The sequence below is a fragment of the Tachyglossus aculeatus genome, chromosome Y3 (assembly GCF_015852505.1).
Source record: "Tachyglossus aculeatus isolate mTacAcu1 chromosome Y3, mTacAcu1.pri, whole genome shotgun sequence".
Taxonomy (NCBI): Eukaryota; Metazoa; Chordata; class Mammalia; order Monotremata; family Tachyglossidae; genus Tachyglossus; species Tachyglossus aculeatus.
In genome coordinates this window covers 2,653,131-2,669,113 of record NC_052095.1, presented here as the reverse complement: position 1 = coordinate 2,669,113, position 15,983 = coordinate 2,653,131, and the positions used below count along the sequence as shown (strand labels likewise).

Sequence of the window (15,983 nt, the reverse complement as noted above, 5' to 3'; positions counted from 1 at the left end):
CAGAGCTTACCAGTGTTTAAAACAATGCATGGCACATGGTAAATGCCCAAAAATATTATTATTATTATTATTATCTTTAACGGGGAGAGACAAAGGACAGAGAGATTTCTTTGGAGTGTTACCCTTGGTGAAATTAGAAACTTCTACTTGATCCGTTACGTTCAGATCTAGAGTCACAAGGATGGGCCAACAAAAATCTGGACATGCACCAACAAGGAGTCTTAGCTAAGAAATGAGGTATCATCATCATCATCAATTGTATTTATTGAGCGCTTACTGTGTGCGGAGCACTGTACTAAGCGCTTGGGAAGTACAAGTTGGCAACATAGAGACAGTCCCTACCCAACAGTGGGCTCACAGTCTAAAAGGGGGAGACAGAGAACAAAACCAAACATATTAACAAAATAAAATAAATAGACTAGATAAGCACAAGTAAAATAAATAAATAAATAAATAGAGTAATAAATATGCACAAACATATATACAGGTGCTGTGGGGAAGGGAAGGAGGTAAGATGGGGGGATGGAGCTATATACGTATGTGCTGTGGGACTGAGAAGATGAATGAAGAAGCAAGTCAAGGTGATGCAGAAGTGAATGGGAGAGGAGGGCTTCATCAAAGAAGGCTTCTTGGAGGAAATGGGCCTTCAATAAGGCTTTGAAGTTGGGGAGAGCAATTATCTGTTTGATATTAGGAGGAAGGGAGTTCCAGGTCACAGTCAGGATGTGGGCAAGAAGTTGTCACAGAAAAAGCCAAAATCGAGTTAAAATAAGAAGACTAGCATTAGAGGAACCAAGCTTCCAGCCAGGGTTGTAGTAGGATAGTAGCTAGGTGAGGTAGGAGGGGGCAAGGTGACTGAATACTCTAAGGTCAATGGTGAGATCAGGAAGGAAGCTAGAGGAGCATGATGTAGTGGATAGAGCATGGGCCCGGGAGTCAAAAGGTCATGAGTTCTAATCCCGACTCTGACACTTGACTACTGTGTGACTTTGAGCAAGTCACTTCACTTAACAAATACCATCATTATTACTGTTATCTGGGCTTCAGTTATCTCATCTGTAAAATGGGGATTAAGACTGTAAGCCCCATGTGGGACAACCTGACTACCTTGTATCTAGAGCTTAGAACATTGTTTGGCACATAGTAAGGGCTTAACAAATACCACCATTATTATTAGTTAAGGAGCAAAAAGATAGGTACTTGGAACAATATGGAAGCAGTTTGGTAGGAGGGGAAAGGGCAGATTCTAGGGAAGGTGTGAAGGTGTGAAGGTACAACCAGTAGAATTTCACTGACAGATTAAATGTGCAGAATAAGGAAATAAATAAATAATAAATAAATAAGAGATTATGAAGGGATTTAACTCCACTCTAGTTCTCCTCCGGCAAAGTGGTGATAAACTGCCTGAGCAAAATATATACAGCTTCTTCTTTGACTCCAGTCTTTGCATATTTTCTTTGAAAATATATGCTTGGCAGCAGGCCAGCTACCCTGCTCTAAAAAATAAATTTGAAATTCTATTTCTGTTTTGGTGAGGTACAGTCCGGTTATCTTTTATCTACCCCAGCACTAAGCACATAATGAATAACTTCTGTGTTGATTAGAGGGGGGGAAATATCAGGTTCTACTGCATTGTCTTTCTAAAAAAAATTAACATAAGGAAATTTGCAGCAATGTCGGTCTACAATCTGCCTCTTTTATACAAGTCTAGCAGCTATAAATCATATCTGTATCGACACTTTTTAATTTGTAAAGTTAGTCAGCTGCAGCTAATCATGTCTTTACCCAGATAATTCACAGAACTGTTAAGTAGACAGCTGGTCCACTAAAGGGATTCTATTTGTTTTTTCTTATTCTAGCAAATCCTGTTATCTATGGGCTCAGGCAGGTTCACTATTGTAGCAGGCCCCGTGTTCTAAAAAATCTATCCCCACTGTTTGTGTTTACTGTGAGCCCACTGTTGGGTAAGGACCGTCTCTATATGTTGCCAACTTGTACTTCCCAAGCGCTTAGTACAGTGCTGTGCACACAGTTAGCGCTCAATAAATACAACTGAATTGAATGAATGAATGAATGAATGAATGAAATAAGAGATAAGTCAAGGATAATGCCCATTTGTGAGACAGGGAGTGTAATGGTGTTGTCCATGATACGAAAATAGAAAGGAGGAGAACTAAGTTTGGATGGGAAAGTGGGAAGTTCCTACTTCCTATTATAACCCAGCTTGCTCAATTTACTCATATAACACCAGTCTACTCACTGTACCCCAACCTCATCTATCTCTCTGCGAACCCCTTGCCCATATCCTACTTCTGGCCAGAAACTCCCTCCCTTAAAATACCTGACAGATGATCTCTCTTCCCTGCCTTCAAAGTCTTATTAAAAGCACATCTCCAAGAGGCCTTCCCCCAGTAAACTCACTTACCCTACTCTCTCTCTCTTCTACACTGCTCTTGCACTTATATCGGTCCCCTTTATTCACCCTGCCCTCAGTCCCAGAGTACTTACATACATATCCACAATTTATTTTAATACCTGCCTCTTTCTCTACACTAAAAGCTTGTTATGGGTTGGGAACTTGTCTTTCTACTCTGTTACACTGAACTCTCCTAAGTTCAGTGCTCTGCACACAGTAAGCACTCAAAAAATAACTGAATGATCAGGTAGGTTGGTGTTAGTGGTGTAAAGTGTGTAGGTTGGGTTTCAAAGATCAGCAAGGTAACAGGAGGGAGCTGACTGAATGTCCTAAAGTCATTGACTTCTGTATGAAGTGGAGGTATCTAATATAGAATCCTTGGAGATTGAATGTGAATTCCCCCCTTCACTGGATGTTAAAAACTTTGACAGGTATTGACAATACATCTGTAGGAGAACCCACAGGGTTCTTTTGGATGTGCACAACTCAGTCCCATAAGGCTTTCCCATGAGGCTGGGATGCAACATGTACAGCTGGGAATTTACCCCTTGGTATGGGGGCATACCAAGACCTGGGAATGTCCCTTGTCAGGAATACCAATTCAATTAATAGGATTTATTGAGCGCTTACTGTGTGCAGAGCACTGTACTAAGCACTTGGGAAGTACAAGTTGGCAACATACAGAGACAGTCCCTACCCAACAGTGGGCTCACAGTCTAAAAGGGGGAGAAGTTAAGTGACTTGCCCAAAGTCACACAGCTGACAACTGGCGGAGCCGGCATTTTAACCCATGACCTCTGACTCCAAAGCCTGTGCTCTTTCCACTGAGCCACGCTGCTTCTCTAAGGAAACCCCTCCACATTTCAGTCTTTAAATGCAGTGCTGTTTGTAGGGTGAGTATAGGCAAGGACGCACCAAAGAGTTTGGATGTCTCAAAATTTACATCAAATTAGTCACAGAATGGGCTGAAAGGGTTTCATCCTCACAGGGCACGTCCTTTTGTTGTTGCTCTGCTGAGCTGCTACAATGAAGGAATACACTGTCTGTTTGTAGGGGTCCAGTGTTTCAGGGCCAGTTGCCCCATGAACTCCAAGCTAGTGACATACAGAGTGGATTCCTTATAAAACCTATGGAGGTTGGAAATGCTGATACTTGATCTAGGGTGGGAATTGCAAAACTGGGTTCATTATTTCACAAACACACAATCATCCAAGAAGCAATCTGCCTGGTTCTCAAAGAACAATAGAGCAAGTAGCCACCCAAGTCCAAACTGTTGGCCAGTGGCACACTTTTGGGAGAAAAATTCATTTTCCCTACTACTGTGCAGTAACTCAGGGAAGGGTTTACCTTAATGGGAATACATGCATGATCCTCTTCAAGATCCTTTAGGCAGATTTCCAGGTGCAACTCTCCAGCACCAGCAATAATATGTTCTCCAGACTCTTCAATGATACACTGAAAAACAAATCAGGGTAAATAATATAATAATATGGAATATAATAATAATATGTAATACAAATAATAATTAAATAATTTTAATAATTCAAAAAAACTCAACAGTCTAAACTAGTATTTTCAATAGCACCTTTAGCTCATCTAGACACTTAGGTTCTGTTTAGAAAACAGAGACACTGTAGTAAATCAACAAATATTTATTAAATGCTTACTTTGTGCAGAGAACTGTACTAAGCACTTGGGAAACCACATTACAATAGATTTGGCATAAGCAGACCTTGCCCTGAGATCTGAGGTTGTCATGGAGTCAAATCTTTATTTCAGTGCTTAGGAGCATTATTTTAATCATTGTTGTATTCAGTCAATTCGTGTTATCCAGGCTATCTCCTGGCAGGTCACAAAATATGTGCTTATTAAGAAATACTACATTTTCCTGTAATCTATTCATTATACTGAGAAGTCTTCAGACTTCTTACTTCACACACTTGGAACTGTATCCTTTAGGAACTCGACACTCACCCTATCTTCAACCCCTTACACATTAATGTACATTACAGAACCGTAATTCATGTACTCATATTAGTACTTTATTGTATTGCATTATCCATGCCTTTAAGACAGTGGTCTGTACCAGTAAGTGCTACACACCACTGATTGATTCATATGACTGAATGGAACTTACCTGAACCATAGGATCAGATTTGGCCAAACGCTTGAGGCCTTCCACCAGTTTAGGCAAATCAGCTGGGTTCTTTGCTTCAACAGCTACTCTCACCACAGGACTGACACTGAACTTCATTACCCTCATGTTATGAGCATGCTCAAAAGTGGTGATGGTACCAGTCTTCACAAGGAATTGATCCACCCCAACCAGACCAACAATGTTACCACAAGGCACATCTTCAATAGGCTCAACATAACGGCCCATCATCAAAATTGTTCTGAAGAGGAAAATTACAGATTAGTTACATGGCAAGGAAGGAGTGCATTTCCATAGATACAAAAAAGTAAAGTTGCTTGGAACAGCATGGCCTAGTAGAAAAAGCTCAGGGCTGGGAGGACACAGCAGACTCTTGGCCGCTGTGCGATCTTGAGCAAGACACTTAACTTCTATGTTCCAGTTTCCTCATCTGTAAAATGGGGATTGAAATATCTCCTTCCACTCCCCCTTATGCTGTGAGTCCCATGAGGGACAGGGACTGTGTCCTATCTGATTATCTTGTATCTACTCCAGCAGTTAGTAAGCACCACAATCCAGTCCTTGTCCATCTTTACTGGAAAAATTATTCGTTACTCCAAGAGCTTGAAATTTTTTCACATTAACTGTAGCAAACATTCAATTCCTCGGTGTAGTCTTCCTGGAAAACTACCCACTGTTACTATGAACACTGCTAAACTGTACTTTCCAAGTGCGTAGTACAGTGCTCTGCACAAAGTAAGCGCTCAATAAATACAACTGAATGAATGAATGGGATAACTGCCACTTTTACACACAGTAAGAGGAAGTGAGGTTCCTTTCCTCAATTAGTAAGAGAATTAGAGCTCACGATTACATAGTAACAGAAGCAAATGAAGCAAGGAGTTTGGTTATGAAAAACAACACTTGACTTTTCACTAAACTGCTACAAATTTGGCAATCTGGCTGTAAAGAACTTCGCACAAAACAACAAATACATTATGTGAATATAAACCAGAAGAGTCCAATAAAACATTAGCTACTGGTTATTATAACCATAAAATTTTGAATGTAATAATCCAAACTCAGATCATAAAGAAATTTAATTATTTTAGAAATTGAGGATATATGCATAGCCTGTTTACCAACCTTTGGATTGGCTTCAAGTACAGATCTTCTTTCCGGCCAGGAGTATAATTTGGTCCCATAATTCTGACTTTCAGGCCAGTGGAAACAACACCAGAAAAGACCCGTCCAAAGGCATAGAAGCGACCCTTGTCTGAGGTTGGAACCATTTTAGAGATGTACATCATTAAGGGACCTTTAGGATCACAACTCTTAATACCTGAAAAATAAAGTGAGTAATTGACGGGAAGCTTCCTCTGTAGAGGCAACTCTGATGTTCATACTGGGAAATAGGAAAAAAAAAAATCACAGTAACCAACATGAAACGGATTTAGTAAATCTCTCAGATCCTCACATCGTGAGCCCCAGGATAGGGACTGTGTCTGATCTAATTCATTTGTACCTACCCTCAGTGCTTAGGGTACCAGTATTTGCAACAGTGGTAACAAATACCTTAGAAAAACCTCAGCACAAACCTATAGCAGCCTCATCATCAGGAGGGCCTTCATACAGAAGTTCACAGCGGTATTTCTGAGCTGTCACAGGGGAAGGCAGATGAATGGTGATCATCTGAAGCAGAGCATCTCCAGCAGGTAACCAGCGTCTCATCACAGCCTAAACATAAAATCTAAATTCAGCAAGAAACAATTTTCGGGTCCTGCAGTTTTACATAAGAACACACAAATGACACTTTTTACCTTCAGAAGAGGTTTGCCCTCCTTGTCCTTGTCTTCACTGTCCAACTTGATATCTAACTTCTCAATCAGTTTAGTGGTATCCTCTTTCTTGAAGTTCATAATTGCATCAAAAACCTTTAACACAAAATGCCAAAACTAAGAACCAACTTGCAGAACTCTTCTGAAATCAAGCCAACTGGTCTCACAATTAATTCAGTATCCAAAATAATTGTCAGTCAGATTTTAGGACTTTACCTGTAGACATTAAGTCAAAACCTTTACACACGATATGCACACCAAACATAATTCAGTGACATGACTTTAGGATAAATACAGTGAATTGAGTTTGGACTAATTACCTACTTTGAAGATGGGGTCCAAAATGAGTTGACAAAAAGTTCTGGGCAATTTTTTTCCATCAGGGCTGGTGGCAGATTTGCTAAACTTGCCATTGGCAGAATCAAAAAACCTAAAAAGAAATTCAGCCAACTTAAAGACCATCAGAGGCACAATTCTGAGCTAAATAACTGGGGGTTTCATTTCCACGGTACATCCAATCACATTAACAGTATTTACTGAGCACTTGGCAGATGAAGTCTTGTCCACAGGGAGCCTAAAATCTTCAGAGACAAGCGTTAAAATAAATTCCATATAGGGGAAATAGAGTATAGGATTACTCCTTCAGTGCCATGGACTTGACGTACCAAAGTGCTTAAGGACTGCACAGATAAAGACACAGTGGATGCATAGGTGAGGACAAATAGGGAAAATGTGGGCTTAGTAAAGGAAGGCAAGTTGAAGATGTGATTTTATAAGACTTTTTGTTTTAAAGGAGGGGAGAATGGTAAGCTATCATGAGCCTGAGAAGCAGCTTGGCTCAGTGGAAACAGTGTGGGCTTGGGAGTCAGAGGTCATGGGTTCTAATCCCGGCTCCGCCACTTGTCAGCTGTGTGACTTTGGGCAGGTCACTTAACTTCTCTGTGCCTCAGTGACCCCACCTGGAAAATGGGGATTAAGACTATGAGCCCTGTGTGGGACAACCTGATTACCCTGTATCTCCCCTAGTGCTTAGAACAGTGCTTGGCACTTAGTAAGTGCTTTACAAGTATTAAAATTATTATTATTACCTGATATGAAGAGGGCAGAAATTCCAGGACCAAGGGAAGATTCATTCACTCATGGTATTTCTTGAGCGTTTACTGTGTGCAGGGCACTGTACTAAGCGCTTGGGAAGTACAAGTTGGCGACATATAGGGACGGCCCCTACCCGACAACGGGCTCACAGTCTAGAAGGGGGAGACGGACAACAAAACAAAACATGTGGGCGGGTGTCAAGTTGTCAGAATAAATAGAAATAAAGCTGGATGCACATCATTAGAGAAGCAGCGTGGCTCAGTGGAAAGAGCCCGGGCTTTGGAGTCAGAGGTCATGGGTTCAAATGTCGCCTCCGCCACTTGTCAGCTGTGCGACCCTGGGCAAGTCACATCACTCCTCTGGGCCTCAGCTCCCTCATCTGGAAACTGGGGATGAAGACTGTGAGCCCCCCGTGGGACAACCTGACCACCCCGCAACCTCCCCAGTGCTTGGAACAGTGCTTTGCCCTCAATAAATGCCATCATTATTTCTAGACTGTGAGTTATTATGGAAGCAGCGTTGCTTAGTGGAAAGAGCCCGGGCTTGGGAGTCAGAGGTCGTGGGTTCTAATCCCTTCTCTGCCACTTGTCAGCCGTGTGACTCTGGGCAAGTCACTTAACCTCTCTGTGCTTCAGTTCCCTCGTCTGTAAAATGGGGATGAAGACTGTGAGCCCCACGTGGGACAACCTGATTACCTTGTATAATCATTCATTCATTCAATCGTATTTATTGAGCGTTTACTGTGTGCAGAGCACTGTACTAAGCGCTTGGGAAGTACAAGTTGGCAACATAATGATGAGCCCACTGTTGGGTATGGACCATCTCTATATGTTGCCAACCTGTACTTCCCAAGCGCTTAGCAGAGTGCTCTGCACACAGTAAGCGCTCAATAAATGCGATTGAATGAATGAATGAATTATTATCATTAACACAATAAATAGAAGAGTAAATATGTACAAGTCAAACAAAAAGAGTGATAAATCTGTACAGACATACATACAGGTGCTTTGGGGAGGGGAAGGAGGAGCCAAGATGTGGGCAAGGCATTAGCAGTGGGATGAGACAGTTACTGAGTGGCTTGGTGTTACTGCAGAATTTGCAGACTTGGTGTAGCAGAACTGAGGCAGGGTAGGAGGGAGACTGTATTAGCTTGGTGTAGTGGATAGAGCACAGGCCTCGGAGTCAGAAGGTCATGGGTTCTAATCCCAGCTCCACCACTTGCCTGCTGTGTGGCCATGGGAAAGCCACTTAAATTCTCTGTGCCTCAGTTACCTCATCTGTAAAATGAGGATGAAGACTGTGCGGCCTGTGTGGGACAGTAAGAGAAAACTGAAGGTGAGAAACTTGAGACAGTGGGTGTAGGCAGCTCGCTCAAGAAGGTTGGAGGGGAATGGTAGGAGGGAGGTGGAGCAATAACTGGAGGGAGCAGTGGGGTCTAGGGAGGGTTTTTTAAGATAAGGGAGATATGGGCATGTTTGAATGCAGTAGGGAAGAAGCTGTTGGAGAGTGAACAGTTGAAAATAGCAATTAAGGAGGGAAGATGGAAGAAGGCAACTGTTTTGATAAGGAGAGAAAGGAATGGGGTCCAGATGCACACATGGAGGAGGTGGATTGAGTAAAGCAGGAGATTTACTCTAGAGATACTGCTGGGAAGGATGGGGGAGTTGAAGAAGGGGCAAAAAAGGGAAGGGACTGGAGAGGGGCAGGGAGGTTTTAGGGCGGTCACGCCTGATAGAGTAAATTTTCTTGATGAAAATTGGTGTCCAGGACACTAGGGGCAAGGGATGGGGGAGGTGGGGGTTTAAGGAGGGAGTTAAAGATGTGGAACAACCTGTGATGGGCATGGTTGTCAATAAGAATGGAGAAGTAATTTTGCCGGGTAAAGGAGAGGGCAGAGTTAAAGCGCGCAAGGATAAACTTGGATGACATTGGTCCGATATCTAGATTTCTTCTAGCAGCACTCTGTGCCTCATGCACAGGATTGAAGGAGTTGGACTGTAGAGGTGATCCAGAGCTGTGGGTTAGTGGTTTGAGATCAACAAAAGGATAGGGGAGCAAGTGAGCTGAGTTCGGTGGAGAGGGTGATCAATTTGGTGATCAAAGGAAGGTAGTTTGGGTATGGAGACTAAATGGGGCATGATGAGTTGAGAAAATTGTATGGAGTCAAAAATTTGGAGATCTCTGTGGCGGGACAGTACAGAATTGTGGGGACGAAGTGTGTGGGAGAGAAGGCAGGTGAGGAGGTCATGGTCAGATTTCAGAGGAATTTCAGAGTTGGTGAGGGTAGAGACTGTGCAGTGGCTAGAGATGATGAGATTGAGTTTGTGACCAAACTGGTGAGTGGGTGAGGTGGGATGGAGCACTCTGGAGGTCAGTGGAGCTGAGGAATGATCATGTCTGTCAGACAGTTAGTCTCCCCATGAGGGGGCCGTGATCAGATTTCAGAGGGATTTCAGAGTTGGAGAGGGTAGTGACTGTGCAGTGGCTAGAGGTGATGAGATTGAGTGTGTGACCAAATTGGTGAGTGGGTGAGGTGGGATGGAGCACTCTGGAGGTCAGTGGAGCTGAGGAGTGATCATGTCTGTCAGACAGTTACAGTACTCTCCCCCTTTCAGAGCCTTATTGAAGGCCCATCTCTCCCAAGAGGCTTTTTCTTACCAAGTCCTCCTTTCCTCTTCTCCTACTTCCTTCTGCATCATCCTGCCTTGCTCCCTTTATGCATCCCCCTCCCAGCCCCATAGCACTGATGTACAGATCTGTAATTTTATTTATTTATACTGACATCTGTCTCCCTCTCAAGGCTTGTAAAGTTGTTATGGGCAGGGAACGTGGCTGGTACATTGTATGCTCCCAAATTCTTAGTATAGTAAATACAACCGACTGACTTAATCAAAAGAGCGTGGGCCTGGGGGCCAGGCCATCTGTCTGATGTGTGGCCTTGGGCCAGTTACTTAGCTCCTCTTTGCCTATATGGGGATTAAGAGTGTGAGCCCTATCTGAGACAGGGACTTTGTCCAACCTGATTAACTTGTATCTAACCCAGGGCTCAGTAAATAAAGTGCCTGGCACATAATAACCACTTGACAAAAAAAAAAAAAAAAAATGTGCTGTGAGCCCCACATCTGGCATGGGCTGATTAGACCCCTCTCAGCCATAAACTCCCTCTAGACTGTAAGCTTGTGATGGGCAGTGAACGTGTCTGATAATTCTGTTGTATCGAACTCTCCCAAGTGCTTAGTACAGTGCTCTGCAGATAGTACGCACTGAATAAATACAATTGATTGATTTTGTTTGATTATCTGGTATTTATCCCAGCATTTAGTACAGTGTCTGGCACATCGTAAGCCTTAACAAATACGACTAAAAAAACTCCGAAACATTCCCTCCTCCTTCATATCCAACAGTCCGCTATAGTTCCCAATTTCAAAACTTCCTAAGATGACATCTTCTCTAAAAGTCCTTCCCAGACTAAGCTTCTATTTGTCCTATTTGCTCTCTCCTGTGTTGACTGTGAATTCTAGCAGTGTACCCTTTAAGCATTCGGATATTCGTCCCATCCCCTATAACGTTTGTGTAAATATTCTTACACTCTAGTATTTATCCTAGCGCTACTCTGCTATTTCCCTGTGTAGACCATAAACTTCCGTGCCCAGGGAACACATCTGCCAACTCTTCCTACTTCTTAGTGTTGTGCTCTGCACACAGTGTTTACCAATAATTGATTGATAAATCAGTAAGCACATAAATAAGTTGGATGTAAATAGGTGGATCACTGAGGAGGATCGTAGAAGCAGTGTGGCTTAGTGGAAAGAGCCCAGGCTTGGGAGTCAGAGGTCATGGGTTCTAATCTCGGCTCCCCCACTTGTCTGCTGTATGACCTTGGGCAAGTCACTTAACTTCTCTGTGCCTCAGTTCCCTCATCTGTCAAATCGGGATTAAAGACTGTGAGCCCCACATGGGACAACCTGATTACCTTGTATCTGTCCCAGTACTTAGAACAGTGCTTGGCACACAGCAAGCGCTCAACAAACAACATCGTTACTATTATTATTATTATTATCCACGGCTTCAGTTCTGTGCTATGAGTTCAGCAGAGGGAGAAAGGGGCATAGGAGTTGAGTTTAGTTGAGGGGCAGTATTGAGGGTGTCGATTTGTGTTCAGAGAAGGCAGGTTGGGTATGGAGTCCAGATGGAGCATGATGACTTTAGAAAATTGGATGGGAACAAGGCAGATTTATGGGGAAGGGGAATATGGGAGAGAAGTATTACTTATTTAACAACCAGCCGTTTACTGAGCACTTGCTCTGAATTGAGGATTGTATTAAGCACTTGGCAGAGTACAGAGGAGTTAATAGACATGATCTCTGTCCTCCAGAAATTTACCAACTTACCGGGAAGGCAACCTGTATAAGAATTCCAGGCAGGAGGAAGTAATAGAGATGAAAGCTATGTACGTAAGTGCAGTAAGTGCACATAAGTTCCCAAGTGCTTAGGTGATGCAGAAGTGCTTAAGTGGCTTTACAGGGGAGGAATAGGGCAGGAAAATGAGCCTTTAATCATGAAAGGCTTTCTGACACACAGATGTAAGTTTAGCAGGGCCTTGAAGATGAGGAGATCAGTGGTCTGCCAGTTGTGAAAGAGGGACAGTTCCAGGCAGAAGAGGACATGAGCAAGAGGTTGAGCATGAGAGAGTTAAGGATGAGTCACTGTAAATAGGTTGGCTTGAGAAGAGGGAAGTGCTGGAATGCAGAAGAGGAGGAATTAGTATTTGTTAAGCACAAACTGTGTTCTAAGCGCTGGGGTAAGTAAAAGATTGTCAATTTGGGCACAACCAGGTCCCACATGGCACTCACAGTTTATTTAGGAGCGGGTAGGAGTTAATCCCTCTTTTACGGATGAGGAAAATGTAAATAGAGTGCGGGCCTGGGAGTCAGAAAGAACTGGGTTCTAATCCCAGTTCTGCCACTTTTCCATTGTGTGACTTTGGTCAAGTCATGTAAATTCTCTGTACCTCAGTTACCTCATCTGTAAAGTAGGGATGAAGACTATGAGCCCCATGTAGGGCATGGACTGTGTCCAACCTGATTAGCATGTATCTACCTCTTAGTGCTTAGTATAGTGCTTAGAAAAGCAGCTTGGTGTTGTGGTTAGAGCACGGGCCTGGGAATCAGAAGGTGATGGGTTTTAGTCCCATCTCCGCCACTTCATTCATTCATTCATTCATTCAGTCAGTCAGTCGTATTTATTGAGCACTTACTGTGCAGAGCACTGTACTAAGCCACTTGTCTGCTGTGTGGACTTGGGAAAGCCACCTAACCTCTGCGTGCCTCAGTTACCTCATCTGTAAAATGTGGGTGAAGACTGTGAGCCCTGTGTGGGTCAGGGTCTGGGTCCAAACCCATTTACATGTGTCATCCCAGTGCTTAGTATAGGGCCTGGCACATAGTAAGTGCTTAACAAATGCTGTAATTATTATTATTAGTGTCTGGCAAATAGTAAGTGCTTAAGAAATACCTTTTTAAAAAATTGAGTGTAGGTTGAAAATGGAAGGAGGCTCAGAACTGCACTTTAAGGAGTTGGAGAGTGGGAAACAGAAGAGCCAGCAAACATGAGAAGAAGCCACCAGAGATACAGAAGGAGAACCAGGAGAGGACAGTGTCAGAAGAATTGAGATTTGATGGTGTTTATAGAAAGGCATAGTCCACAGTGACAGGTACTGTTGAGAGGTCACAAAGGATTAGAGTAAGAGCCTAACTGGAGTTAGGGCAGAGGAAGTTATTGGTGACATGGAAAAGAGTGTTTTCATTGTAATGATGGGTACAAAGCCAGACTATGTAAGTTTAGTAGACAGGCGGAGGAAAATGAATGGAGACAATGTGTGTAAACAATCTGTTTGAGGAGGTAGGGCAAGAATAATAAGAGACTGTGAGCCCACTGTTGGGTAGGGACCGTCTCTATATGTTGCCAACTTGTACTTCCCAAGCGCTTAGTACAGTGCTCTGCACACAGTAAGCGCTCAATAAATACGATTGAATGAATGAATGAAAGGAGAGAGTCACTGGATTGGGCAATGGAATGAAGAGTGGGTTTTTTAGGATAGAGAAGACTTGGGTGGGTTTTGGAAGCACAGGGAAAAGGTCTATCAGAAGTGAGTGGTTGAAGACTGCAGTCATAGAGGGAAACAATGGATGAAAGTGGGTTTTTTTATAGTGTTTGTGGTTTTTTCTTTTAATTCATTCATTCATTGAGTTGTATTTATTGAGCGCTTACTGTGTGCAGAGCACTGTACTAAGCGCTTGGGAAGTACAAGTTGGCAACATATAGAGACGGTCCCTACCCAACAGTGGGCTCACAGTCTAGAAGGGGGAGACAGAGAACAAAACAAAACATATTGACAAAATAAAATAAATAGAATAAATATGTACAAATAAAGTAAATAAATAAATAGAGTAATAAATATGCACAAACATGTATACATATATATAGGTGCTGTGGGGAGGGGAAGGAGGTAAGGCGGGGGGGTGGGGAGGGGGCTCAGTCTGGGAAGGCCTCCTGGAGGAGGTGAGCTCTCAGTAGGGCCTTGAAGGGAGGAAAAGAGCTAGCTTGGCGGATGTGCGGAGGGAGGGCGTTCCAGGCCAGGGGGATGACGTGGGCCGGGAGTCGACAGCGGGACAGGTGAGGACGAGGCATGGTGAAGAGATTAGCGGCCGGGGGGGGGGGGGGGGGGGGGGGGGTGCGGGCTGGGCTGTAGAAGGACAGAAGGGAGGTGAGGTGGGAGTGGGGGCGGGGGGGCGAGGTGAAAACTGAGGCAGTGGGGTCAGAGGTGCAGATGGGTGGAGATATTTAAAGCAGGCGAGAAATCTCCTCATGAAAGATAGTCCAAAAGGAAGGAGGAGTGGAATAGGAGGGCAAGAAGGAGTTGAGGAGGGTGAAGTTGAAATTTTATAGGGTATGTGCCCGATGGTTTCAGTTTTGTCACCAGGGGAGAGGAAGAGCCAATCGAGGTTTAAGGAGTGAGAAGTCTGTAGTAGTAGGGGGTGGGGGGGTGGGAGGTGGTGGGGGGATGTGTGCGTGTGTGCGCGTGTGTGTGTGTGTGTTCGTTCAATCATAGAAGCTGCATGTCAGTGGAAAGAGCACGGGCTTGGGAGTCAGAGGTTGTGGGTTCTAATCTCAGCTCTGCCACTTGTCTGCTGGGTGACCTTGGGAAAGCCACTTAACTTCTCTGTGCCTCAGTTACCTCATCTGTAAAATGGGATTAAGACTGTGAGTCCCACTTGGGACAACCTGATTACCTTGTAACTACCCCAACGCTTAGAACAGCGCTTGGCACATAGTAAGCACTTAGCAAATACCATAATAATAATAATCATAATAACAATGCGTTCAATCGTATGTGTTGATCAATTACTGTGTGCAGAGCATTCGACTAAGCAGTTTGGGAGAACATACAATACTACAACAAACAGGCACATTCCCTGCTCATAATAATGTCAGTCTAGAGGGGGAAAGGAAGTGTTTGAAATAGTGTAGTAGCAGTTTAGATGGAATCAATCAATCGTATTCATTAAGCACTTACTGTGTGCAGAGCACTGTACTAAGTGCTTGGGAGAGAACAATGCAACAGAATTGGTAGGCACATTCTGTGCCCACAGCAAGCTTACTCTAGAGGGGGAGATAGCCATTAATATGAACAAATTACAGTTATGTACATAAGTAATTTGGGGCTGGGGGGGGGTGAATAAAGGGAGTAAATTAGGGCTGTGTATTAAGGAGTGAGTGGGAAAAGAGGAAATGAGGGCTTAGTGTCAGGGAAGGCCTGTTGGAGTTTGCCTCAATAAGTCTTTGAAGGTGGAGAGAGTGATTGTCTGATATGAAGAGGGAGGGCAGTTCAGGCCAGAGACGGAGGTGGGCGAGGTTGGTGGTGAGATAGAAGAAATCGAGATACACTGAGTAGATATGTTGGCACTAGTGGCCTTGCTGGGTTGTTGTAGGAAAGCAGTGAGGAGATGCAGGTGGGCAAGATTGAGAGCTTCAAAGCCTACAGTAGCAAGTTTCTGTTTGATGTGGAGGTTCATGGGCAACAGCTGGAGGTTCTTCAGAGTGGGGATACATGGACTGAATGTTTTTGTAGGAAAATGATCCAGGCAGCAGAGTGAAGTATGGACTGGACAAGTGACAGGCAGGGCAGGAAGGAAGCTGATACACTAATCAAGGTGGGATAACCTAAGTGTTTGGATTCACATGGTAGCCGTTTGGATGGAAAGGGTGGGCTTTAGCAGTGTTGTGTTAGGGGAACTGACAGGATTTAGTGACAGGTTGGTTATGTGACTTGAATGAGAGATATGAGTCGAGGATTACATCAAGGTTTTGGGCTTGTGAAACAGGAAGGTTGGTAGTGCTGCCTACATTGATGGTAAAGTAAGGACAGGGTTTGGGTGGGAAGATGAGAGTTTTGTTTTGGAGGTGACAACAGAACATCCAAGTAGAGATGTAGATGTCT

General features: G+C 43.7%; 1 protein-coding gene across 1 annotated transcript in view; it reads right to left on the bottom strand.

Moving 5' to 3' along the window:
• Positions 1-15,983, bottom strand: part of LOC119946732 (elongation factor 2-like) — a 34,348-nt gene that overhangs the window by 7,998 nt on the left and 10,367 nt on the right. The window contains exons 6-11 of the mRNA XM_038768151.1: positions 6,713-6,818; positions 6,371-6,484; positions 6,149-6,287; positions 5,697-5,892; positions 4,554-4,812; positions 3,764-3,871 (exon numbers count right to left, since the gene is read on the bottom strand). Coding sequence (XP_038624079.1) covers positions 3,764-3,871; positions 4,554-4,812; positions 5,697-5,892; positions 6,149-6,287; positions 6,371-6,484; positions 6,713-6,818 — 922 coding nt within the window. The remainder of the gene's footprint in view (positions 1-3,763; positions 3,872-4,553; positions 4,813-5,696; positions 5,893-6,148; positions 6,288-6,370; positions 6,485-6,712; positions 6,819-15,983) is intronic.